General features: G+C 43.9%; 1 protein-coding gene across 3 annotated transcripts in view; it reads left to right on the plus strand.

The window, feature by feature from the left end:
- The window catches only part of LOC121288042 (arf-GAP with coiled-coil, ANK repeat and PH domain-containing protein 3-like), a 331715-nt gene that overhangs the window by 225661 nt on the left and 80977 nt on the right, over positions 1 to 25077 (plus strand). For all 3 annotated transcript variants that reach the window (XM_041206296.1, XM_041206297.1, XM_041206298.1), the window contains exons 6-9: positions 2221 to 2404; positions 10583 to 10627; positions 11715 to 11810; positions 16597 to 16671. In XM_041206296.1, coding sequence (XP_041062230.1) covers positions 2221 to 2404; positions 10583 to 10627; positions 11715 to 11810; positions 16597 to 16671 — 400 coding nt within the window. The remainder of the gene's footprint in view (positions 1 to 2220; positions 2405 to 10582; positions 10628 to 11714; positions 11811 to 16596; positions 16672 to 25077) is intronic.

The raw sequence follows: 25077 nt of genomic DNA on the forward strand, positions 1-25077 counted from the left end.
CTTCCTCCAAAGGTAACTGTATGTTATCCTGGAAAGTGAGCAAATAGGTTCAATAGATTGAAAAGATATGTTGAGTAGGAAAAAGAAGAACGAGGTTTACCCAAACCCCAGACCATTGAAAGTCTTCCTACTTTCTCATGTATTCTACCTGGTATGGTCACTGTTCCCAGGAGTTGTAGGGTTCCAGCTCCATACAGGATAGAGGGTAAATGTTGAGGGGCATGGGGGAAAGTGGGGGCCTTTCTTTATTAGCTGTTTTCTCCATCAAGGAAGACTAAGCAGGATGCACCAGTTGCCATGTTGAGTTATAATGATACCAGTTTAGAAGCATGAGAGGTGATCTCATTGAAACATACAAGGTTCTGAAGGGATTCAATAGTGTAGACACTGAGAGATTGTTTCCTCTGGTCGAGGAACCTAAAACACAGGAGCACAGTCTCTGGATAAGGAGCCAATCATTTAGGACTGAGATGAGGAGAAATTACTTCACTCAAAAGGTTGTGAATCTTAAGAATTCCCCACCCTGTGGATGCTCCATCGCTGAATATATTTAAGGCTGGGATAGGCAAGCTTTGGTCTCTCAGGGAATTAATGGATATGGGAAGCAGGCGGGATTGTATTGAATGGTGGAGCAGGCTTGATGGACCATATGGTCTACTCCTGCTCCTATTTCTTGTGTTCAAGCAGCCCACAGTGGGGGTGATAACAGGTACATGCAGCATGCAACTACATTAATTGAGCAGACTATTTTGGGATGAGTAAGTGCGTGCAAAAGAACATTTGCTCATTGGAATGCAAGTTGCACCCTGCAGTATTAATCAGCTTCTGTGATAAAGTCACGTCACACGAGGGAGTAGAGGCACTGGGTAAAAAAAAAAGAAAAGCTTGCATTTATATAGCACCTCTGGACATCCAAAGTGCTTTCTAAACAATGAGGTATCTTGGAAGTCTAGTCATTGTTGTAGGAAAAGTGGTAGCCAATTGGTACACAGCAAGCTCCCACAAACATCAATGTGATAATGATTGTAAAGTCCATTTTGTAATGGTGATTGAGTAACAAATATTGGCCAAGACACCAGGGAGGACTCCCCAGATCAATGTTGGAATAATGCCATGAGATCTTACACATCCATTTGAGAGGGAAGTGTGGGGCCTTGGTTTATTGTGTTCACTGTTAGATGATAAGATACTGTATTTTCAGCATTTCACTGGACTGGGGTAGCTCAGTGAAATCAGCTCCAGCGATTTCCTTGCAGTAAACTGGAAGCACACAGAGTGGGCTGGATTTAACGGAGAACATCTGGCTGGGGTCACATGAGTAGATCCGTCGCCAAAGAACCACTGATGAACGTCATTGGTGACTTGATCCCTTAAACAAGGGCAGGAATCAAAGGAAAGGAAAGCAACTGCTGGTCACTTAAGAGAACTGTACATCCGATTCATTCACATTATCCCCCGAGTCTCTGATTAGAAAAGATTTAATTGTGTAATCGGATAGAATCAGAGCATTGTGCAGCAGAAAAGGGTTTCATTTGGACCACAGATGCTTTTCGGTTAGAAGAGAGTTTTTTTGTGCACTTTAATACAGTGCGCATTTATAGTGAACCCATGAACGACACTTGTGCCAGACGCTCAGTGTGCCAGATACTGGCACGTATCCTGCACAGTGGAAAATCATGACCTTGTATTTATTGCCCTTTGACTATAGCCTGCCAATAGATGCCATCTTTAACAGTTGTTTAATACACAAAACAACATCTAAAGCATCATGCTGCCCTTCAGTAACTATATACAAGCTTTCCCCCATTTTTTGCTCCCCACCTTTCTCCCTCTCCTGTCCCCCTCCCCCACCCAATGGTACCAATCCCCCAGGATTTTGGCTGCCCTCTGATATCACGTCCAAACAGCCACTCTTTAATGAGTGCCACAAACTATGTGGGGAATCATATTCGAGTTCCTCGTCCAAATGTCCACTTAAATCCACTTTCATCCATGATAATTTGGTTAAATTCAATGAATGTGGCTTGAGCCTCACTGGGGGTGGGGGAAAGGTTCATTTCCCTCCTGTGATTTCCTGTTATTTGGTGAATGCTTTACAAGATATTTTCATGTGAGTCGCAGACGAGCTGAAGCTGTTCTCTGAAATTCCTCTGTCCAGCCCTTCCCCCACCTCCCACCCAATCGAGTAACAGTGCGCTTGTGTTTCTTGTTGAAATGCAGAGATGTTCGGAAGTTCAAGGAGACCAAGAAGCATTTTGATAAGGTCAGAGAGGACATGGACTTGGCGTTAATCAAAAACGCTCAAGCTACTCGTAACAAGACGCATGAGGTGGAGGAGGCCACGGGGACGCTGACCATGACAAGGAAATGTTTCAGGCACCTGGCACTGGACTACGTTCTTCAGGTATGGAGAAAGACAATGAACCAGGGCCTCTGGAGATGCTCTAAGGCCTAAACACCCTGGGCTGGCTGTGCCGGAAGAAGCAAGAGGGCTTTGTTCTGATACCGGGACCCTCCCTGCGCAAAGTACCGAGTGCCAAGCTTGCTTCAGAATCAGAGCAATTTTCCAGTGTGAACTGGGCTCTACCAGGTGCAAGGGAGGTTTAGCCTTCGTGTTGCCGTTTGTGGAGTGTGAATGGCCAGGGCCAGGGAGATCCAGGCCAGCGCTGATCTGAGTCCGAGCTGCAAGTTGGCCGGTCGCAGTTGGACACAGAATCAATTGATGAGAGAGGGGAAAAGAATATCAGAGTTCCCACCTTTAACAGTGGCTGGTGATAGGAAATTTGGTCATGCACATTGGATAAAGGCAGCATCAGGCATGGCTGTGATGGTGCCTGCAGCTGAATAGCCTGCCATTATTCATTGTGTACGCTCGGACACACAATGGGTGGACAATTGGATTCGTTGGAGCTATGGTGTCTGTTGAACCAGGAGTCAGCACCTTCAGGAGAGGAGAGCAGGAAACTGACACAATCTGGGGTCTCAAGGGAGATATTTCCCCAGTTGCGAGCAATGGAAATCGGTGTGCGACTTACAGCAGAGCAGCTTGTCCCCAGTGAGGGACCAATGATGTAGGGAGAATGATGTAATAGATAACTGTAAGGTACATTAAAGCAGCTAACATGACACAAGCTAAGCACTCAATAGCAGCAGTGATAGGACGAAGCAGTGTTTCATGAGTGCAAATAAGTCAGCTCATTAAATCACTGCAGTAATCCTTCTGCCTGGCTTCCAGCCACTTCTCCAAAGCATTTTTGATATTGTTCTCCACCCTGACGTGACTTAATCACTCTGGGTTTTATTTCTGTTTGTTGTGAAGCTCAGATGAAAGGCCAAGGCTGATAGAGCAGGAATCCCATCAAGAATAATGAAAGGGGGTGGGTGGGGAAGGTGAGGTATTTCCGGGAGTATTGATCAGGTGAGGCTGTTTCGGTTTTAAAATGCCAAAGATTATTGGAGGAAGGAGAGATGGAAGGAGCTAAGGTCTGGGGACAGAATAAATTGGAATTGATAATGTGCACTGAATATTGGGATTTGAGTGAACCATAAACTAGGGCTTCAATCAATGCATTGGTGACCATATAATCACCATCATTCAATCAGTGGCCAGGGTGAGGGAGTGCCCAGTAACAGATGGAATGCATATGATTGATGATGCTGTCAAGACATCAGGGACCAGACAACCCCTGCCAGTTCTCTATCACGGCTATACATGTGCCAGAATCTGCACAGACCTAAAGATCAACCGCAAAACACTCCCCTCCCCCCTCCCCAGTGTCCCTGCCACCATGCCAAGGTGTCAGAGCCTGTGGCTCCTCCAGTACAAGGCTCAGCTACCAGTTATCAAGGGCTCCCTCAATGCCGAGACACCCATATGGGTCAGCCTGAGTCTGGAAAGGACACGTCCCATTGTCCAGGGATGCAAATTTTGTCCTGATTAGGAAATCTATTCATTCAAATGAGCAGAATTTAGTCACTGAATAAAACATTTTTGATGGAAACACCCTCTGTAGAGTTGATGAAAAAACTCTTTGAGAGTCGGGACAGTATGGGAAAGTATCACAGAGAAGCTGGGTATTCGGATTGTGCCTGTGAATCCAGGGCCTGGTGTCATCATGTTTTGCAAAAATTTGTCGATGTAGCTCTGTGTCTCTGGTGAAGCTGCCTTTCAGTGGATGAACTGTGTGCCCATCCTGCAGACAGCTCCTCTGGAGTGAGCTGAGCTGCTCAACATGCCGTTCCTGAGAATTTTCTGGAATCTCCGAGTTTAGAACTCAAACCATTGACCATCTGGTGATTTATATTGTTTGTTGGGAGGGGAGGTGGGCGGTTCAGGTGGGGACATTTTGTTGCTGAAATGCCTCCAAGATGAAGATTAAAATGAAGTCAGTATTCTGGCAGACTTGGTGATCCAATAACTGATCCAGACAGGTCCGCAATACTCCAAGGGAGTGACCATGGACCAGCCAACCACACATTACAGGCACCTACCTGAAGTATACCTGTCCCAGGGAGCTGGCTTTACTCACTCCTTTCCAGTCCTGTAAACTAATACGTAAAAAGGATGAGGTGGATAATCAGTGGGAAGCTTATTAGTGCTCTGGAGTGAGCAGTTTTAGCTGTTTACACTCCATTACTATTCCTGTACACTTTTGGTGTACTTAATCCTTGACTTTGCGTAGATTCTCTGGATTTAAGTAAACAGGGCTGTCCCTCTGGGGAGAGTGAGTTTGTGCCAGGCATATAGAAATAATACAGGTGACCGTTTCTTGCTCACTTAGCTTGAAGTTACTTAAACACAGGGATTTTTATTTAGATATGTCAGACCAATGAAAACAGGAGATGACACAGCTTTGGAAAATCTAGGACTGTTAATGAAAAGGTTGCCAATTCTTATTTTCAGTGTTATACCTTGAATTACCACATGATGGCAGCAAATTCACATCTTGATCTTTCAGCCTTCAATGTGTCATCTCAGTAAGATACCATGTTGACTATTAGCATGTCAGACTTAGATGAAGGACTGAGTCCTCATTTTAAAAAAAAGAGACAAAGATTCATCCTCATTACTTCCGACATCCCCCTTCATATCTCTGTCTTTCTGCTGACTTCAATGGATTGATTTTCCATTAATAGTGAGGGCTGACACCATCAGAGGAATTGACTGTCAGAAGCACTTGATCCTGACATTAAAACTCAACAGAATTAAAAGATAAAGCTGCTTTCACCTCACTGAACAAAGCCAACCTTAAATTGCTGCTGAGAGTGGTTCCTATTTCTATTCCTTATTTGGTTTCAATTCAGTCAAACAGTACAAAGTGACGCCATTCGGATCATTGTACATCTGCCAGCTGGTTGAAGGAACTATCCAATCATCCCACTCTCCCACTCTTTCCTCGTAACTCTGCCAGTTTTTCCTTTTTAAATATGTATTCCCTTTTTGGAAGCTGCGATTAAATTTGCTTGCATCATCCTTTCAGGCAGTGCATTCCACATCACTGTATTCATTTTTTTTTTTAATCCTCATTTTCCCCTCTGGTTCTTTTGGCCAATTATCTTTAAAAATTTCCATTTTCCCCAAAGGCCATCGCAAGAATGATCAGAAGAACAAGGAATCATTCCAGATCTGTCCAACTGGAGGTAGCAAGTGCTGAATGTTCAGACAGCTGGGCATCTTTGACAGTGTGTGTTCAATTTCTGTTGGAAAAGCCACATCCTCTGTGTTTGTTTGGTGTGTGAGTCAGTTGAAGAAAGAATGGGGCTGGCGCTAGCTTATTCGGATTCAAATTCCCCACTTCAGTTCCAATGATGTAACCCTCTATAGTTAAAGGTGAACAGAAATGAGACTTATTTCAAAAGTACAATGCCGCTGGTAACATCCAGTAAATCAGTGCAGACTGTGAACTGCTTTGTTCATGAGGCACAGCATGAATTTCAGACGAGCACTCTTCACATCCAGCTTTGGATTAATCAGTGAGATCTATTTCTGATAGGCAGCCTGTTTTATCTCTTTGGAATCAGCTGAGGCTGAGGCCTTCCAGTGAGTGGGAACCTGCAGTAGGTGAATCAAACAGCAGGCCAGGCCTCTGTTATATTTTGGTGAGAGATGGACAGGATACAGGCTAAGCGCATTCCACCCAGCAGTAAATAGAGCGGGGGCACATGTTGTGCAAGAATAATGGGTGCTCTACATTTAGAAATTCTCATCCTCATTTTCAAATCCCTCCATGGCTTCATCCACCTGCCCCCATCCCTGTAATCGCCTCCTGTCCCATAACCCTCTAGGATATCTGTGCTTCTCCAATCCTGGTCTCTGCAATTTTAAATCACCACCTTTGGCAGCCGTGCTTTCAGCTGCCTGGGCCCTAATCTCTAGAATTCCCTCCCTAAACCTCTCCACCTTTGTACCTCCTTTACTTAAAACTTACCCCTTTGACCAAGCTTATAGGGACCTTTCCAAATATCACCTTATGTTGCTTAGTGTCAAGTTTAGTTTTCTAATGCCCCTGTGCAGCACCGGACAAGATAACCCCTCCATCTCTGAATGTTCCCACTTTTCCTTCATTTTTCTTTTAATTCCTTTATATTTATGGATTGCTATTTCCCTTTCTATTGTCTAGTAGCTTTCTTTCACGCTCCCTCTTAACCTGTGTTTCCCTTCTCAGACCTTTTCTGTTTCCCATATTCTGTTTCGTTCCCCCTAATAGACCACCTGGCTCACATTCCCAAGATCACTTTCTTCTGTGTGACACAGCCCTTTCACTCCAAGGATGAATGTACATAACCTGGGCCTCACCCATCACTTATTTAAATATCTCCCATTCCATCACCACCATTTGAACTGTCATTTTTTTCCTCCCAACTTATTCATCTGGGCTGAATCACCACTCATTCTCCCTGAAATTGGCTAGTGTCCAGTTCAACGCTTTTATTGCTGGCATTTAAAAAAAAAAATAATCTCATTAGGTTAAGGTCACTATTTCTTGCATGTTCTGCCTTTAGGTTGATTCCTTGACCTCCTTTGTGACCCAGAACCAGATCTAACGCTACAATATTTTCTTGGCTATCCAACATGCAGAGCAGGGAACCAGCCCTGAATTCATTCTGAGAACTCCTCCCCATTTTGACAGTAAACTTCTGTATTATCCCAGTCTAGGCCAATGTAGGTAAAGTTTCCTTACTTACAATCCTATTCCTACTCCAAGCTTCTAAATTGTCTAAAAATCTCACCATTAATCACAGAACTGTCACAGTGTAGAAGGAGGCCATTTGGTCCATCATGTCTGCACTGACTCTCTGAGCATTTTATCTTTGTGCCAATCTCCTGCCTTTTCCCTGTAGCCCTGCCCATTGTTTCTATTTAGATAATCATCCAATGCCCTCTTGAATGCCTCAGTTGAACCTGCCTCCACCACACTTCCAGGCAGTGCATTCCAAACCCTAACTACTCACTGTGAAAAAGATTTTTCTCACCTCGCATTTGCTTCTTTTGCAAAACACTTTAAAACTGTGCCCTCTGGTTCTCAATCCGTTTACAAGCCAGGAAAGTTTCTCGCTATCTACTCTGTTAATTTGTTCGCTGATCTACAATGTTCTTCCAACAAATCCCTTACTATTTTGCAGCTCTACCCAGGCAGACTCTGAGTTCCCTCATCAATAAAAACTATGGCTATAATTGTGTTTTAAACAAGAAAACCACACAAACTCCTTTTTTCTCTCTCTAACTCTCCTTAAAATGTTTAGCTGGAAATAGTTACTTCTAGGTCTCACTGTGACCGAGGCCAAATTTCCATCAAAGCTACAACATTGTGTCTCTCCATTCTAAATAGTGCTTCTAATTTTCTGACTTTAGTACAAATGATTTATATATTTGTTTTTAAACACAGCAAACCTGATCCATACATCTCTCTCGTTGGCTTTTCCCTTCTGTCTATTCTCATTCCCTTCAGTGTCCCTATTTTCTTGTCTTCCTCTATATGTTTCTCTGTCTGGATGTCTAGCCTCTCAATGTCTCACCCTCACAGTTTTTATTAAAACTGCTTCTCCCTTATTCATAATGTGCTCGGAAATTTGCCTCGTTCCTCATCATATCTGTTTAACCACACCCTCCCTCCCCCGTCCCAATGCCCCTCCTTCCCCGACATGCACTAGTTTAAATTAAGCCCTTCTCATCTGTAAAGCTTCTCCCCGTTCTGAACCCATCTCAGCTCCTGAAACATTGACATAGAACTTATAGCACGGTAAAACAGGCCATTCGGCCCAGCTACTGTTTACATTCCACAAAAGCCTCCTCCCACCTTGCTTCATCACACCCGATCAGCATATCCTCCAATCCATCCTCCCTCATGTACCTTCCCCTTAAGTCCATCTACACTGCTCACCTCAACTACTCCTTGGGCAGGATTTTGCCCTTGGCGTTGGTGCTAGGTGGGGCCGGGCAGAGGCAGTCAGGGAGCTGACCGCTGCCCGCGATCAGTACCGTACCGAGATTTTACGCGGGCGGGCCAATTAAGGCCCACCCAGCGTGGAACGCAAGCGGAAATGCTGAGCGCTGCCTGTGCGGGTGGGAGGAGGACTCCGTGCATGCGCGTGACAGAGCGCTTCAATCTCCCTGAGAGCATGGAGCTGCCTCAGGGAGATGAAGCGTTGTTTAAAAAAACTTAATGAACAAAATAAAAATGTCATAAAATATGTCCTCTCATATATGTCCTCAAAATATGTCTCCAACTCCGGTGCACACCCGCCGAACGAAATATCGCGGGACTACGCGAATGACGTCCAGACGCTTGTCCGATGTCATCGAGCGTCATTTTACGCTCGGCCGGGTCGGGTGTGCGTCCACCCGCACGCTCAATGTTCTGCCCCTTGTGGTAGCGAGTTCCACACTCTCACCACTCTCTGAAACTCTTCCTTCTGCCACGTCCTGTATTGGTGTGCATAATCCGACCACGTGGACTCAATATTCAGCCGAAATCTCACTCAAATCAGCGTATTCCTCTTTATTCTGTGGGCTCAAAGTGCAGTCCAGCCCCATGTGCCAGTTGATGTCTAGTTGCTTTTCGAGTTCAGTTCCAACATTCTGCCACTTGATGGCAGTACAATACCCCAACAATCATCTCCCCGGCCTGAAATCCATCACTAGCGTTAGGTGTGTAATTTTTTAAAATCCGTTCTTGGGATGTGGGTATCGCTGGCTAGGCCAGCATTTATTGCCCATCCCTAATTGCCAATGTTCAGGGGGCATTTAAGAGTCTCGGAAACCCAAGATCCGGGCAAAGCGCAGCGCTCTCCCCCAACCCTGGGTGAAACGCACAAAGTCTATTAGTTTAAACATGTAGAGAGGCGTGCAGGAATCATTCAGCTGTGTCACAGTAGACTTTTACAAATAAGAATGAGATTACACTGTCAAAAATGTCAGAATACTACATCACTGCTCCCACCGACAGTGATTTTTGTCTGACTTGATGCTCCTCATGCTTATGAGTGTGTGTATTAGACGCTGTATGTCGCTCAGTAAAAGCCCCATATTAGTTTTGTGTTACAAATCACATGTGTTGCTTTGCCGATACTTTGTTCAGCTCCCTGCCACCCCCCTCACCACCCCCCCCCCACACACACACACACACACACACACACACACACACACACACACACACACACAGACACCCCTCCACCCCCACCCAAGTCTCAGTAACTCTCCCCAAGTAGCTGACTTGCTGCAATTATCTCTTTGACAATGTGGATGGGGATCCACCTGAAATAAACAAGGAGAAATATGATAAATTAATTCAATGATTTTCCTGTTTGAGGTTTAAGGGATCCCATGAGCATCTTCCCTTATTGAAACCAGTACCAACTTCATATCACAGTGTTTGTCAAAGCCCCAGTTTGTTTACTAACACACAGTGTGATGTGCAGCCACACCACATTGCTGCTGTAATGTCTGTGTGATAGATATGGCCCAGGCTCCACTGATTCTTCCCCCTCCTTAAATAGTAAAGCTTTGTGCCTCTGAGACGGTGCTCATTTAACATACTTCGAAACCTTTATGAACTGTGGTTCTGACCAGATAGAATAAAATCAATCAATTCAAACTGTGGGTGACAATGAATTATTGTTGTAAAATGTAGATTTCATTTTTCTCGAACATGCCTTACAATGAATATAAAATAATCATCACTCACTATCTGCATGGTCCTCCAGTTATTCCCTCATTGTCTAGTGTATAGGCAGCCAATCTTCAGTTCTCCATAGCAACAAAGGGTTCAGCCTGGATGCCTTCTTGGCTGCATTGTCTAGACAGTACGGCACTGTTGACGTGTTTAGCATGAGCTGTGCAGCAATGATCAATCAAATAGCCAGAGCTCACAGGGAGTACCAATACTAGCTAACACTAAAACAGAGTGTATTAGTACCAACTATCAACAAAGCAGGGAATATTAGTGGCAGCTCTCAATAAATTAGGGAATATTAGTAGTAGTAATACCAACCATCAATATAACAGGGAGTATCACAGCAACTGATGTGTTAGAGCTCACAGTGTGTAATAAGGAACCCTGACTCATGATCTTATCTTTCTTAGATTAACGTTCTTCAAGCAAAGAAGAAGTTTGAAATATTAGATGCGGTAAGATAGACTTCCTTGGCTTATTTGCTTTCTGCAGGAGTATCTGCATGCTTCTGTGTCCTTTACGATAAATATTTCAGGCTTAAAAATTTCTTACTTGGACAATTAGATTTTCTACATTTTGAAACCTTTTCCTTCTTCCTGATGAACTGAATTTGAATTAAAATGCTTTAATAAATTTTATTAAAGCCATGAGCGTTGGCAGTTGAAGTTGGTAGATCACAACTCCAGAATGGAACTCAGACAGAAACAGCAAGATCCTGGTGGCAATACAGTTAGTGATTTCAGCCTAAGACACGTACTCCAAAACTGGGTATAAACTCTCACTGTAACACTCCAAACTGGATATAAACTCTCACAGTAACTCTGCAACCCTGGGTATAAACTCTCACTGTAATACTCCAACACTGGGTATAAACTCTCACTGTAACACTGCAACACTGGGTATAAACTCTCACTGTAACACTACAACACTGGGTATAAACTCTCACGGCAACACTGGGTATAAACTGCCACTGTAACACTCCAACACTAGGTACAATCTCTCACTGTAACAGGCGAACATTGGGTATAAACTGTCACCGTAACAAGCTAACACTGGGTATAAACTGTCACTGTAACACTGCAACACTGGGTATAAACTCTTACTGTAACATTCCAACACTGGTTATAAACACTCACTATAACTCTCGAACACTGGATATAATCTCTCACTGTAACACTCCAACACTGGGCATAAACTCTCACTGTAACAAGCTAACACTGGGTATAAACTCTCACTGTGACACTCCAACACTGGATATGAACTCACATTCTGCATAACACTCACACTTAATACTCACGCACAGCATAACATTCACCAGTAAAACCCACTGGCATGGGCACTCTGGACTTAGGGAGGGTGGGGGGCTGCAGTGAGTCGCTGGAGGAAGGCGAGTTATTTACAAAAATTTAAAGGAAGCCCATAGCTGGATTTGGGAGAATTCTGTGGCATTACTATTCCTGTTTTGGAGACTTTAATTGATCAATGGTGGAAAAAATGTCAAATATTAAAACTTGGTCTCTGGTTTGTCATTCTGTGTTCCAGATGCTGTCATTCATGCATGCCCAGTACACTTTCTTCCAGCAAGGCTACGACTTGCTCAAGGAGCTGGATCCATACATGAAAAAGCTGGCCACTGAGGTGAGAGGCTGTTCAATGCTGTTGCAGTTACGCTTTTAGATTAAGAAATTATTGGTGGAAATTATTGCTTCCTTTTTCTCTAATTAGTTTGTGGCCATTGCAGGTGGTGAGTTGCTAATGAGAATTGTGAGGAAGGGTTTAATGGGAAAGGGTTTATCTGCTGAGATTATTTGCAGATTTCTATGAAAGAGGATTAACTAGAGACTTAATAACTGGAGTCTCCCTTTCATTTGTTTAAGAAGTCCCTCCAGTAGCTTAATGAACAAATTCACTGTCCCTGGTGGTACAGAGCCACACAGATCCAGCAGGTTAGTCCCTCTCAAAAGCTCAATTGTCTTAGGACTGGGTGGGGGAACAAAAGCCCAATATGATTCCCGCTCCCGATTCCCTCTCCTGGGACTCCTGCCGGAAACTCCACAGAAGCAAATGTCAGCTGAGGGCAGAATTGGGTCAGACTGTGAAGCCTCAATAGTCAAATAGTCTATCAACAGCCATCTGGGCTTCTGTAAGAATATAGACATATGGATGTGGTAGTGGAGAGTGAAAAGGAAAAGAGAATAGCATATATTTACACAGCACCTCGCCATTTCCTAAAGTGTTTTACAGCCAACAGAGTATTTCCTTGAAGTGTACTCACTGTTGTAATGTAGGAAACACAGCAGCCAATTTGCCGACAGGAAACTGCCACAAACGGCCGTGATCATGACCAACTGATCTGTTGTAATAATATTGGATGAGGTATAAATGTTGGACAGGACACCAGGGAGAATGCTCTTCTTTGACTAGTGTCATGGGATCTTTTATGACCACCTGCGATGCAGACAGGGGACTGTGTTTTAGGCCTCAAATGAAAGACAGCGCCTCCAACAGTGCAGCACTCCCTCAGTACTGCACTGGAGTCCCAGTCAAGTGCTCAAGCCTCTGGAATGGGACTTGAACCTCCCAACCTTCTGACTCTGAGTTGGGAGTGGCTACCAACTAAGCTACAGCTGGATAGCCAGCTCATATGGAGCTGTACATCAACAAAAGCCTCAGGTGACAAAGAGGGCTAAAAAAGGGGAGGAAAGAGCATTTTTTAAAAAATGATTTTATATATATATAACATAAAATGCGCATTTATATATACAAGTGTGGGTATATAAATTCTACTTCATCTGCATAAACTGCATTTATTTTACATATTTCAAATTACTTCAACACATTGAGAACAGTGGAGTATTAATTTATGGCACATAAAAATGGGAAGTACTCTGGATGAGAGCAGTTCCAGAAATAATGCTAAAGGCGTTCTCTAAAACTGTATGTAAAGTACCCTGGAGAATTAATTAATCACATAATTAAGAAAAAAAACTTGTTTCATTGAAGCAATGAAAGAAAAGTGGCTGCAGGCCTTGAAGTCATTTTTTTAAACTAATTATAACCAGCTCCTGAGTTCAGAGCTGCTGAGCATATGTTGGGTCAATTGTATGAGCTGCGTAAAAAATACGTTAGCTGTCGATGAAATACATCAGCCCATGCTGGTGGACTGAGGATCTCCTCCCTCTCTCAGGAGACAGACTCACAGTGAATGTGGGAGGATAGTTGTGTTGGGATGGGCTCCACTCAATCATGGCTGGGATCAGTGCCTGGTGAATCGTATAGCCAGGGCTGTGGATAGGGTTTTAAACCGGGGTGGGGGGGGAAGGTGGAGGAGGTGGGGGTTGGGGGTTCCAGTGAGGGGGAGGTCTTGGGGCACAGAGGATGGTGTCCCTGCCACTCAGCCAGAAGCTCTGCAAGTGCCACTCCAGGGCTTGATGACCAAGGAAGGTGTATTCACAACAGGACCAAACAGGTTGAGTATCAACTTCTAAATCCTTGCAACATACACGAATGGCAGGCGCTAAAAGCAGCAGAGATTCCCTGGTCAGCCATGTGGAAAGAAATTCGAGCCTCTACCATCACTATCCATAGCTCCGGCCTGCAACAGTTATGTAAAAGTAGCATACTGGCACAGAAGCTTGAATTCCTTGGGGGCTCAATTGGCTGGACAGCTGGTGTGGATCAGATTGGTGCCAACAGCACGGGGCTCAATCTCATTCCAGCTGGGGTGGACTCCGGACCTGTCTCCTTACCCTACACATGGTGGAGGTCTTGGTGCTGTGGGTCGGTCAGGCCTTCAGGCAGAGAACTGAAGAAGCAGAAAGAGGTCAGGAAGAAGGAGGTTTAGAAATCCAAAGAGCAAAGTCGAGGCATTAGAGCAGTGTATTTATTTGGGTAAAGACAAGCAGAGTGGAACAGGAAGAGACAAAGTGCTTAATGGTACATCAACGAATAAGGAGCATGCAAAAAAAATGAGAGTAGAAAAAATGTAATTAAAGGATCCTTATCTGAATGCACAACACATTTGTAATACCCCAGAGGGTTGTGGATGTCCTATCGTTGCATATATTCAAGACTGAGATTGAAAAAATTATGATCTCTCAGCAATTGAGGGATATGGGGAAAGTAGAGTTGAAGTAGAAGATCAGCCATGATCTTATTTAACGGTGAAGCAGGCTCGATGGTCCAAATTGTTCACTCCTGCTCCTATTTCTTACATTCTTATGTAATCTCTCGACCTCAGCCCTCAGTGGGTTCTAGCCTGGGGAGAAAAGATCCCCATTTAGGGGGGATCCTCACTTGGGCAGTCTTCACCGACGGCTGATGGTGTGTGAGATGTTGCAGAAAGTGGTGATATTGAGCCAGATCTTTCTGGAAAAATAATGGCAGGTTCTTAATGCATGATGCACAAATTAGCCAGCAGGGTCTGAGGCAGAAGAATTATACCACAAGTTGCCAACCTCCAGAAGCTGCTAGTCGATGTATTCCTCTCCTCCACTTGTTTTGCTCAGCTGGCATCACGCCCTCAACTGCCCTGTTATTTTTAAGAACCTGCTGGATTTGTACATTAATTATCCATTAAACTCGCCGCGGACAGTTACTGCTGCAAGATTTAAAGGTGGTGAGCTAATCGATGAGGCAGCTCTGTTTAGGAAGTTCTTGCTCGAGCTCACACAGGACCAATGCAGACCCCAATGTACGTGCTAAGGGGCAAAACTTCAAAAAGGCTGAAAAAGCCTTCCAACTATCTCTAAACCTAAAAACAGATAAACCGATCCTTTATCTCATTGCTGCTTGGGGATCCTTGCTCTGTACAAATTGTGATATTTGCCCACAAAATGAAAGTGATTGCTCTTCATTGGTTGTGAAATGCTTTGGGATATCTTGAGGATGTGAAAGATGCTCTAGGCCTGCAAATTTGTTCTTTATTCCTTTGTACTAGAGTTGTCAATATTTTTATACATTCACAAGGTGCGGGCATTGCTGCCAGGGCCAGCATTTGTTGCCCATCCCTTACTGCCCTCAGGATGGTGGTGGTGAGCTGCCGCCTTGAGCTATGAAGTATCTTCCTCTAATCCTCCAGAGGCACACCAGATTTCATCTCCGTTTCCTCCAGAATTCAAGCTGACATACTTTCCCTTTTTCAATAGACCATGCTAACACTGCTTCCCCAGCTCTGCACGCACAGTTCAATCTGGTGTTTGTCCCTCAGTTCATGCTGGCACTCCCCCTGCTCCCCCCAGTCTCCAAAATTACAACAGTGACTGCACTTCAAAATTACTTCATCAGCTGTGAAATGCTTTCGGACATCCTGAAATCTTGAAAGGCACTAAATAAATGCAAGTCCCACTTTCTTTCTCCACTCCCAAAACACCACTTCAATCTCCCCCCAGCCCCCCACCGCCCTCACCTCCCCAAGCACAATTCCCCTTATGTTTCTCTTTCCTGTCCCTCCGCCCTTCATTCTTTCCCCTCCCCCTTTATTGCCATCCCCCTTTTCCCTCTTCCCTTTCCCCTTCATGAATGCCCCATTGCCCTTTTCCTCCCCCGGTAAGGCAGCGGCTGGAGCCAAGGCCTCCGTCATCATTGCTGGGAATGATTGTTCTCGCAGGAAGCCCTGCTGGGACTACGCACGGGCCAAGTGAACTTACATTAACGGCAGGAGTGGTTTTGAGAGGAGAGGCCTGACCCCAAGCTGGCATGTGGGCCACATCCCAGAGTAACAGATAACGGTTTTATCTGTCAGCAAGATAACACTGAGACTTGGAATGTGTAATCAGTGGTGCTCCGTGCTAGCTAGTTTAAAAGAGAAAGAAATTGGGATAAATTAAGAATTTTTTTGAATTCATGCACTAAGGTGTTTGCTTTTCTACAGCACAATTGCACAAAAGAACTGAACAATCCAAGAGAGTTCTGGGGAAATGTTGCTTGTAGGTTCAACCCTGGATTTGTTTGCATTCATTCATGGGATGTGGGCTTCGCTGGCTGGGTCAGCATTTATTGCCCAACCCTAGTTGCCCTTGAGAAGGTGGTGGTGAGCTCAATTGCCTTTTCTGCCTCCAAAGTGAACACTTTTTCTGTCATAAAACCATCCCAGAAAGAGTGGCCTGTTTGTGATGTTAAATCTCAGGAAAGAAATGCACAGAAACTCTGAATAATTCTAGAAACAGGTGCAAGTCAATCTACTATTGCTATTGATAGGTTAGCTTCCTGTTATTATTCAAAGAATGAAGCAACTTTCTTTAAATTTGAGGAATGATTCAAGATGTGTTCATAATCTTGTCTTTTTTTTTATTTTGCTTTGGATTTTTGACAGACGATTAGGACAAAGCTATGGTGATTTTCTGCACAGGAGACATCCTTGAACCTTGCTGTCCGTGCAGACTAACAGATTTTATTTTTTTGTTTGTTTTCTGCCCCTGTTCAGCTGGACCAGCTTGTGATTGACTCAGCAGTGGAGAAAAGGGAAATGGAGCATAAACACGCACTGATACAGCAGCGGGTAAGTCCCAGGCAATGCTTGATCTCTCATTAGCCACCTGCGTTCAGATAGGATGGAGAACAGCAAGTATCTTGGAGAGTGTTAGAGACGTTGACACACTCAAAGGGTTCGGATAATATCCTACCCCACAGGCACAAAGCTCAGGTGGTTTACATTGGCAAGCAGACCCCAGGGCTGGGATTTTCTGTGCCTGCCAGTACTGGGCGTGTCCGGTGATGTGAGCAGGCAATGTGGCGAGAAGGCTAAAAATCGCTTTCACGACGTTGCGAAACCAGTTTGTGATTGTCTGCTCTGCCTGCCAATTGCAGGCCGCGTTCCCCACCATCGGATGTCGGGATTCTCATTGTAACACATCAGCACATCATTATAAGGCCAGCCCACCCGACCTACCCCCGCCTCCTCTGGATTCTCCACCCACGTCAGCAGGAAAACACGCCGACACGCTTCACAACAGCTTATATAAGGCGTGCACTAGGTGGGCTGCACTTCGTTCAAGACTTCTAGGTTTGTTTGCCTGCCTTGCTTTGGTCAGCACTCGCAATCATCAGCGCCAGGCTTCTCAGACAGCAACACATCACTTTTAGGGGGGGCTCACCAGCACGTCTCTACCCACTAGACCAGCTGTAATGGGGTGGGAGGTGGCTTTTCAACAGCTGCAGGGCAGGAGCTTGTTTGGGGAAGGGGGAGAAATGGCTTCAGGCAAGGGAAGAGGTTGCAGGATGAAGGCTGTACTAGGGAAGGAGGGTATCCCGAGATGTGTGTGGGGGCAATGTTGATCTGTGCAAGTGGCCTCAAGATGGCGAGGGCTGAGGAGGCAGTCTCCAGAGGAGATGAGGCCAGATGGACATGCGAGGGTATGTGTATGAGAATGGGTGGTGATGTCACTTGAGCTGGCAGTATGAGATGCCAGTGAATGTGTGATGGACTTGAATTTGTGAGTTTAGAATGATGAGATGGTTGCCATGCCCTGACTTCATGGATGAGATTATTCATTTTCTATCTGCATTGGATGGCCAACCTCTTCTGTGCAACATTGGCACTGATCACCACTGCCATCGCTTACCAAGCCAGAGTGGTAATGTAGCTGTCCCTCCTGCAGCAGAGTGGGTGTAGAGGACATCACAGTGGGCCTCCACGGTATCCAAAAGGCGCTCGAGGGCTGCAGTCTTCTTGCCTTTCGGGGCCATGTCTTCTTTGCTGCAACCCTGGGCTGGAAGCACTGAGCATGGCTGTACTTTAAATGTGGTGCCTGGTGTGATGAAGCGGTGAGGTGACAGCGTGGCTGGCGAATTGGAGCCTGCCTGCCATGGAAACAGCGTGTATCCTGGGAATGCATCATTAATGTGGCGGGTTTGGGATGACACGGTGTGAAAACCCACCATTGTGACCGGTGGGTAAAACGTCATTTTACCCACCCAGTACCGCACTTGGTGTAAATCTGGGGCGATTCCGCTCTAGGAGAGTCTCAGAGTATTGAAGTCCCTGCTTTTGTTCTTCCTCTTTCTTACTGCCACTAACCAACTGATAAGATACCGTCTTGCTGTACAACATAAAAATAAAGGAACTTGAAAACAGAATATACTGGAAAAACTCAGCAGGTCTGGCAGCACCTGAGGAACCAAAGAAGAGTTATATTAGACTGGATGTTAACTCTGCCCCTCTCTCCACAGGCGCTGCCAGACCTCCTGGGCTTTCCCCATATTTTCTGCTTTCATTTCAGATCTCCAGCATCTATAGTATTTTGCTTTTATTAAGGAACTTAAAAGATCATTTGGCTCAACAATCCCACTTCTATACCTGCTGTAGCACTAAAATATTCCTAAATCACAAACTACATCATCTGTGATTGTTTCTCTGGTGTAACCACTATCCTTCTCTGTCCAATATGGTCAGACACATTGTCCTCCTCCAACATCTCTCCTCCATTGTCTAGCTCGATTAACTTGCCCCTTGTTTGGTTCCAATTCTTACACAGTCACTTGTAACCAAAGCATCTCCAGCAATGGCTTCTCCTCCCATCCCCCTCCTTCCCCACACCTTCACCTCTGCAGACTCTCAGCGGTCTATCTTTAGACCCCCATGTTCCTCATTAACATGCTGTCTCTTGACAGCATCACCTGCACAGGCAGATTTTCAGCTTCCACATGTGGACAGGTGATACCCAGTTCTAACCCTCCAGTCTCCATCTCCCCCCACTTTCCCCAGTCTCTCTGGTATCATGCCCAGTCTTGGATGACCACAATTCTCTCAGGTTAAATATGGGAAGACCAAAGCCATTTTTTTAAGGGCCTGTAACAAATTCTAAGCCCTTTCTACCAATTACAACAACAACATGAGGCTGTAGGACATCTTCAGTGCTCAGAAATATCCTAAGGTGCTTCAAAGAGGCCAAAAAAATGGATGCCAAGCCAAATAGGGTATGTTTCTTTTTTTCCTTCAGAGAGCCAGCACAGACATGATGGGCTGAATGACCTCCTGTACTGTAGCCATTCTGTGATTTAGCCCATATTCTACCTATACCAATATGGCGGGCAGCGCACCTTCTGCCCGTAATGAGTATTGGCTTTGACATATTGGAGGCTTAGGGCAGAATTTTACGCCAGCAGGATTTTACGGATTTTGAGCGACTTGCCAGATTTTACGACCCCGCCACCCCCCCACCTCGACAGGGCCGAAACCTCTGCCCTTAGATGCTTGTTTAGTATATGGAAAGCAGAAAAGGCGCTATCAAATTTTTGACCCTCACATTGTCCTTAAATCATGTTCACCACACGTTACATTGTGGGTAAAATAAAAATGCAGCATCAGAATTACCATGTTGAAATATTTTGAAACAATACATTGGTTGGAGATTATGTAGAATGTGTTTCACCTCCCCCACACTACACTCAGCTGCAGGCAACGGCTCCAGTGGAATTACTGAACCAGTCCATGATATGATCAGACAGCCGTGAGCTAATTGTACTGTGAGCTTTTAAGTAGAAACCATTACATGTTATGTAACAAAAGGGTTTTAAACTAAGCAAAGAAATTGCACTTTTACCATCTCAGTGGGGAGTGAATCATGGCATTTTTAGCATGGAAGGAGGCCATTCAGCCCATTGCACCTGTAACATGCTAGCTCTCCAACTGGAACTATCTACCCCAATCATATATTCTTGCCCTTTCCACTTTGTATATTCTTCCATCTTAAATACATATCCCTGTTAAATGATTTATAACAACCTGCGCTCAAGCATTCCATATTCCAGTAATCCTGAGTGAAATATTTATGAGAACCCTTCCACTTTTGTATTTTAGTGCTAATTTCAAGTCTATATTTCATTGCTGCTGACTTTCCAAACAGTGGAAATGGTCTTTCAGCATTTGCCTTATTGATACTTTTCATTACTTTGAAAATAGGGGGAGATGGTGGTGTAGTGGTAATCCAGAGGCCAAGGCTAATGTTTTGGGGACACTGGTTCAAATCCCATCATGGCAGCTGGTGGAACTTAAATTCAGTCGATAAATCTGGAATTGGAAGCTAGTCTCAGTAATGGCAACAATGACAACCGTCACCGATTGTCGTAATAACCCATCTAGTTCACTAATGCCCTTTAGAGAAAAAAATCTGACCTCCTTACCTGGCGTGTGACTCCAGACCCCCACAGCAATGCAGTTGACTCTTAATTGCTCTCTGAAATGGCTCAGCAAGCCGCTCGGTTTAAGGGCAATTAGGGATGGGCAACAAATGCTGGCCTTGCCAGGAATACCCACATTAAAGAAAAAAAAATAGATTCCCTGTACTCTCTTCCCTTAACAGTCTCTGTTCAGGTGAAAGAAAGATCCAATCTTCGCAACTAAGGCATTTCATTCCTGATCTTCCAACTTTTGATGTACCCTTTCCATGGCTTGATTATCTTCCCTAAAATGGGTTCCCCAAAATTACTAATGTTACCTCAACATTGTCTTGTCCAAATTCAATATCACTCACTTATGCTTATATTCATTACAAGCTGGACTACCTATCCTACATCCAGGAAATAAAGTTGTTAAAGTGATGAAAGTTAAAATAGGATTTAAAAAATTAGATAAAGAAATGTTTTTATGAAATAATAAGCTGAGATATTTGCCCTACGGGCATACTGATGGAATGTGATAGGTATTAAAACTGAAAATCAGACCATGAAGATGTTTCTGTGAAGTAATTTATTTGAAGCATTTCTTATATCGAACAGATTTCATTCAATAATTCACTAAATTGCCTTCTTTCACACAATTATTTTAATTAATAATTTCACAAATATCAAATACAACTACCTAAATCCACACCAAATTATTATATTCAATAACATTATTTGACAAAAAATATTTATTTACACACAATGAATTTACTTAATTTGCTTTAGTTTACTTGGCTTGACTCTAGTTTAATTAGATTATTTATGATTTTTACCATATGGTTTCTACTAACCATTCCCTACATCCTCAGTGCCACTCAAAATCCTCAGGGTCAAAATCTACATCCATACCTATTTCCTCAATTTTTGTTAATACTCTAACATTTACAGTCATTTGATAGTTCAGTACTTGAGTATTGCTGAAAAAAGAGATGTGTCGAAGCTTTTCGACTTGCACTCATCAGGACACTTTGCAAGAATACCAATATAAAGGGGAAGATCAATTTATACTGTATGTGAAGAGAGTGTTGATTAGTTGGCAGGTGGACTCTGATTGGCAGAGGCATTGCCTTGGAGAATGCACCAGTGATGGTGACTGGAAGTTAACTGCTTAGCATTGTTTGAAATGTAAACAAGGCAGCTTGACTGATTGGTCAAGGCATTTCCCTGAGGAATGAGTCAGTAAATAGCTATCACTTATTTTGTTTAGCTGAAACAGGCGCCATGTGTGTACACGTTCTTTCTGTCTGCAAAGAACAGGGCTCTGTGCATTAATATAAGTAGCTTCAGGTACATGCAGATGTGCCACACCTGCGAATCTGATTGGCCCGCCATCATTGCATGAATCAGTATTCATTGAACTTATGAACTCGGCAACTCACTCAGTTGAGTTCAGTTTTAATGACACCATGTAATGTTACTCACAATAAGGGCTTGTTCATGGAAGAATGAGTCCAAAGCTAGTCTTTAACCTCAAGCAGGTTTATTCTCAAGACAGCTCTGCATTGTAGCAGATTCTCCCAGTCCCTTCCACGCCAGTGTTACAGCTGTACATATTTATAGGTGCGACAATGCCCAACACCTGTTTTAATAACGCGCTTGTCTTAATGATATAATTGCTATACAATGTCATTGCCAGCCAACAAGAAGATTGTTATTGGACCTTAAAAATGTAATTACTGATACATTGACATGTATGCCCAGATAGATGGTGTTGCCATGAGTTCCCTTCTAGGCCCAGCTCTTGCAAACATCTTTGTTGGGTTCCATGAGAAATATGTCTTCGATGGAACTACACCTAATCTCCTACCCCTCGCATATTTCCGATATGTGGATGATATGTTTGCTATACTGGAATCCACAGCTTGCATGTAACAATTTGCTTACTTGTCTTAATGGGCTCCATCCTGCATTCAAATTCACTGATGAAATGGAGCAGTCAACTGAACTCCACTTCCTTGGTGTACTAGTGATATACAGCGTGAAATGTCTGATCAGGGTAGCCATTATCTTGCAGGATGCCTTTGATGCGCCCTATTTCAGCATCAAGTTTGCATGATGAGCAAATGGCTTGGGCCCTATTTACAAGGTAGCTGATATGGCCAATCTTATAGTGTGTGTGATACAAATCTGCTATGGGTTCTTGACCACGGTCTACCACAAGCCTGCCTTCACTGGTCAATATAGGCATTGGGATTCTTGCAGTTCCACACACTATAAGATTGGCCATATCAGCTACCTTGTAAATAGGGCCCAAGCTATTTGCTCATCATGCAAACTTGATGCTGAATTAGGGCGCATCAAAGGCATCCTGCAAGATAATGGCTACCCTGATCAGACATTTCACGCTGTATATCACGCAGACTCACGAATGGGCCAAAGGCCATCACTTTCAGCCCTGAAAAGTGCCCAATGTACCTCAGTTAACCCTGGAAGGGCAAGGTATCTCAAAAATTTGAAAAAAACAGGTGAAGCTAGCTGTTTCATGCTGCTACTATGCAGTAGCAACATGAGTGGTATGTGCCACTAACAGGATGCTGCCGTCAAGCCTTTCTGCCTCTCACACAAATGAGTTTCAGTGCCAGTGTGATTCTTGGTATGTAGGCCATAAATCCCAAAGATTGGTGGATCATATCAAACAGTATGTCCCAGCTGCTGTTCACAACAGGCAAGGTACAGACTGTCCCAAACAGCCCATGCTTGCTAAACTCAAACACAGTGTCCAACATTAGATGTGATTCCGCAATTGGACAATATTTGCTAAATAATCCTCAGTGTGCTAAGAATGACACTGCCAACCAATTTAAGATTGTCAGTCATGCTCACAGTGTGTCACATTTGCATGTGTTAGAAGCTACATATATTAATACACAGGGCCCTGTTCTTTGCAGACAGAAAGAACATGTACACACATTGCACTTGTTTCAGCGAAACAAAATAAGTGACAGCCATTCACAGCCTGGTTTAAATTTCAAACAGTGCTTGGCAGTTAACTGTCAGTCACCATCACTAGTGCATTCTCCATGTCAATGCCTCTACCAATCAGAGCCCACCTGCCAACTAATCAGCATTCTCTTCACATACAGTATAAATTGTTGTTTTCCCCTTTTATTGGTATTCTTGCAAAGTGTCCTGGAGTGCAAGACAAAAAGCTTAGATATGTCACTTTTTCAGTAATACTCTAATATTTCATCATCGGTGTCAAAGAAAATATCTGTATTGTCACTCTCTACATTGTCAGTGTCAATCTTTATGTTGTCAGTGTCAATCTCTGTCAGTGCCAATCTCTATGTTGTCAGTGTCACTCTATACTGTCAGTGTCACTCTCTACATTGTCAGTGTCACTCTCTACATTGTCAGTGTCAGTCTCTATACTGTCAGTGTCACTCACTACATTGTCAGTGTCACTCTCTACGTTGTCAGTGTCACTCTCTACGTTGTCAGTGTCAAGCTCTGCATTGTGTCTCTACATTGTCGGTGTCACTCTCTACATTGTCAGTATCACTGTCTACATTTTCAGTGTTTTTTTTTATTCATTTGTGGGATTGGGCTTCGCTGGCTAGGCCAGCATTTATTGCCCTTCCCTAGTTGCCCTTGAGAAGGTGATGGTGAGCTGCGTTCTTGAACCGCTGCAGTTAAACATGAAATATTTCATGATAGACCGCATTAGAAATCCTACCTTCTTGAGACAATATGAAGAGACTTCTTGGTGATCTTGCCCAGCTGTTATAGTTTCTAATGTGTTTTGAGAAGTGTTTTGATTTTTTATTGTTTCCAACAGAAAGACATTCACTTAAGGGTGGCAATTGTACTTTACCATTTGCACAACGCATCGAAGGTGGTTCATCTTTCCACTTTATTGCACACGATCTTCGCTTATATCTGATCTACTGCCAACATCATATTCTGGATCTGACTTGTAATTATGATGAGGATCAGAGATGAAAGCTTCCGAGAACAGTCTTGGTCTCTGACTTGCAGCACTGTTTTTTCTTGCATCCTGTCCCTCTCTGTCAACTTCTTGCTCTCGTGTCTTCATCTTCTTTTTCCCTAATTGCTGCCTGTCAACTTTTTGCTTTTTTGTTCTAGCCTTTTCATCTTCCCCGGCTCTATGTGCTACCTGTCACTTTCCCTTACCAAGTAATAGCATGCAGTGTCTCAAAACATAACTTACATGAAGCAAATAAAATGAGATACGAAACAAATGAAACATGAAAGAAAGGTGGCGTTTGATGACTTAAATTCATCACATTCTTTCTTGGAATGTAGGTTAAGGTTGGTTAAAGCACGTCTGAGTTACAGTGACAACAGGGACACAAAGTAGGCAGGGCCGTGGGATGCCCTGCTAGGAGGCTGAAGCGCCCTCGGTGGGAGAAGTTAGATGTCAATTCTCCTACGACATGACCCTTGGTCCAAGGCATCATCCCTCCAAGTTTGGTGGAGATTTGTCCCAATGACCTTGGAGGAGTTTGCCAAAAACAAAGACAGACAGACAGACAGACATTTCACTTATGTATAAATAAATGTGTGCAGCTCTGAATCCTTTTGCGCTGTACTTCCATCTTTAACAATCTATGCATCCACAATGTAGATCCCTATTCCTCTAAGCTGTTAAGGATTGTAGGCTATCGTTCCTTTTATTGCTCTTTATCCCAAGGGCAGAATTTTATGTCACATGGGCGGGTGCACACCCGAACCGATAGGGAGTGAAATAGCGCACGATGACTTCGGGCGAGTGTCCTGACAT

This window comes from Carcharodon carcharias, chromosome 15 (genome assembly GCF_017639515.1).
Source record: "Carcharodon carcharias isolate sCarCar2 chromosome 15, sCarCar2.pri, whole genome shotgun sequence".
Classification (NCBI taxonomy): Eukaryota; Metazoa; Chordata; class Chondrichthyes; order Lamniformes; family Lamnidae; genus Carcharodon; species Carcharodon carcharias.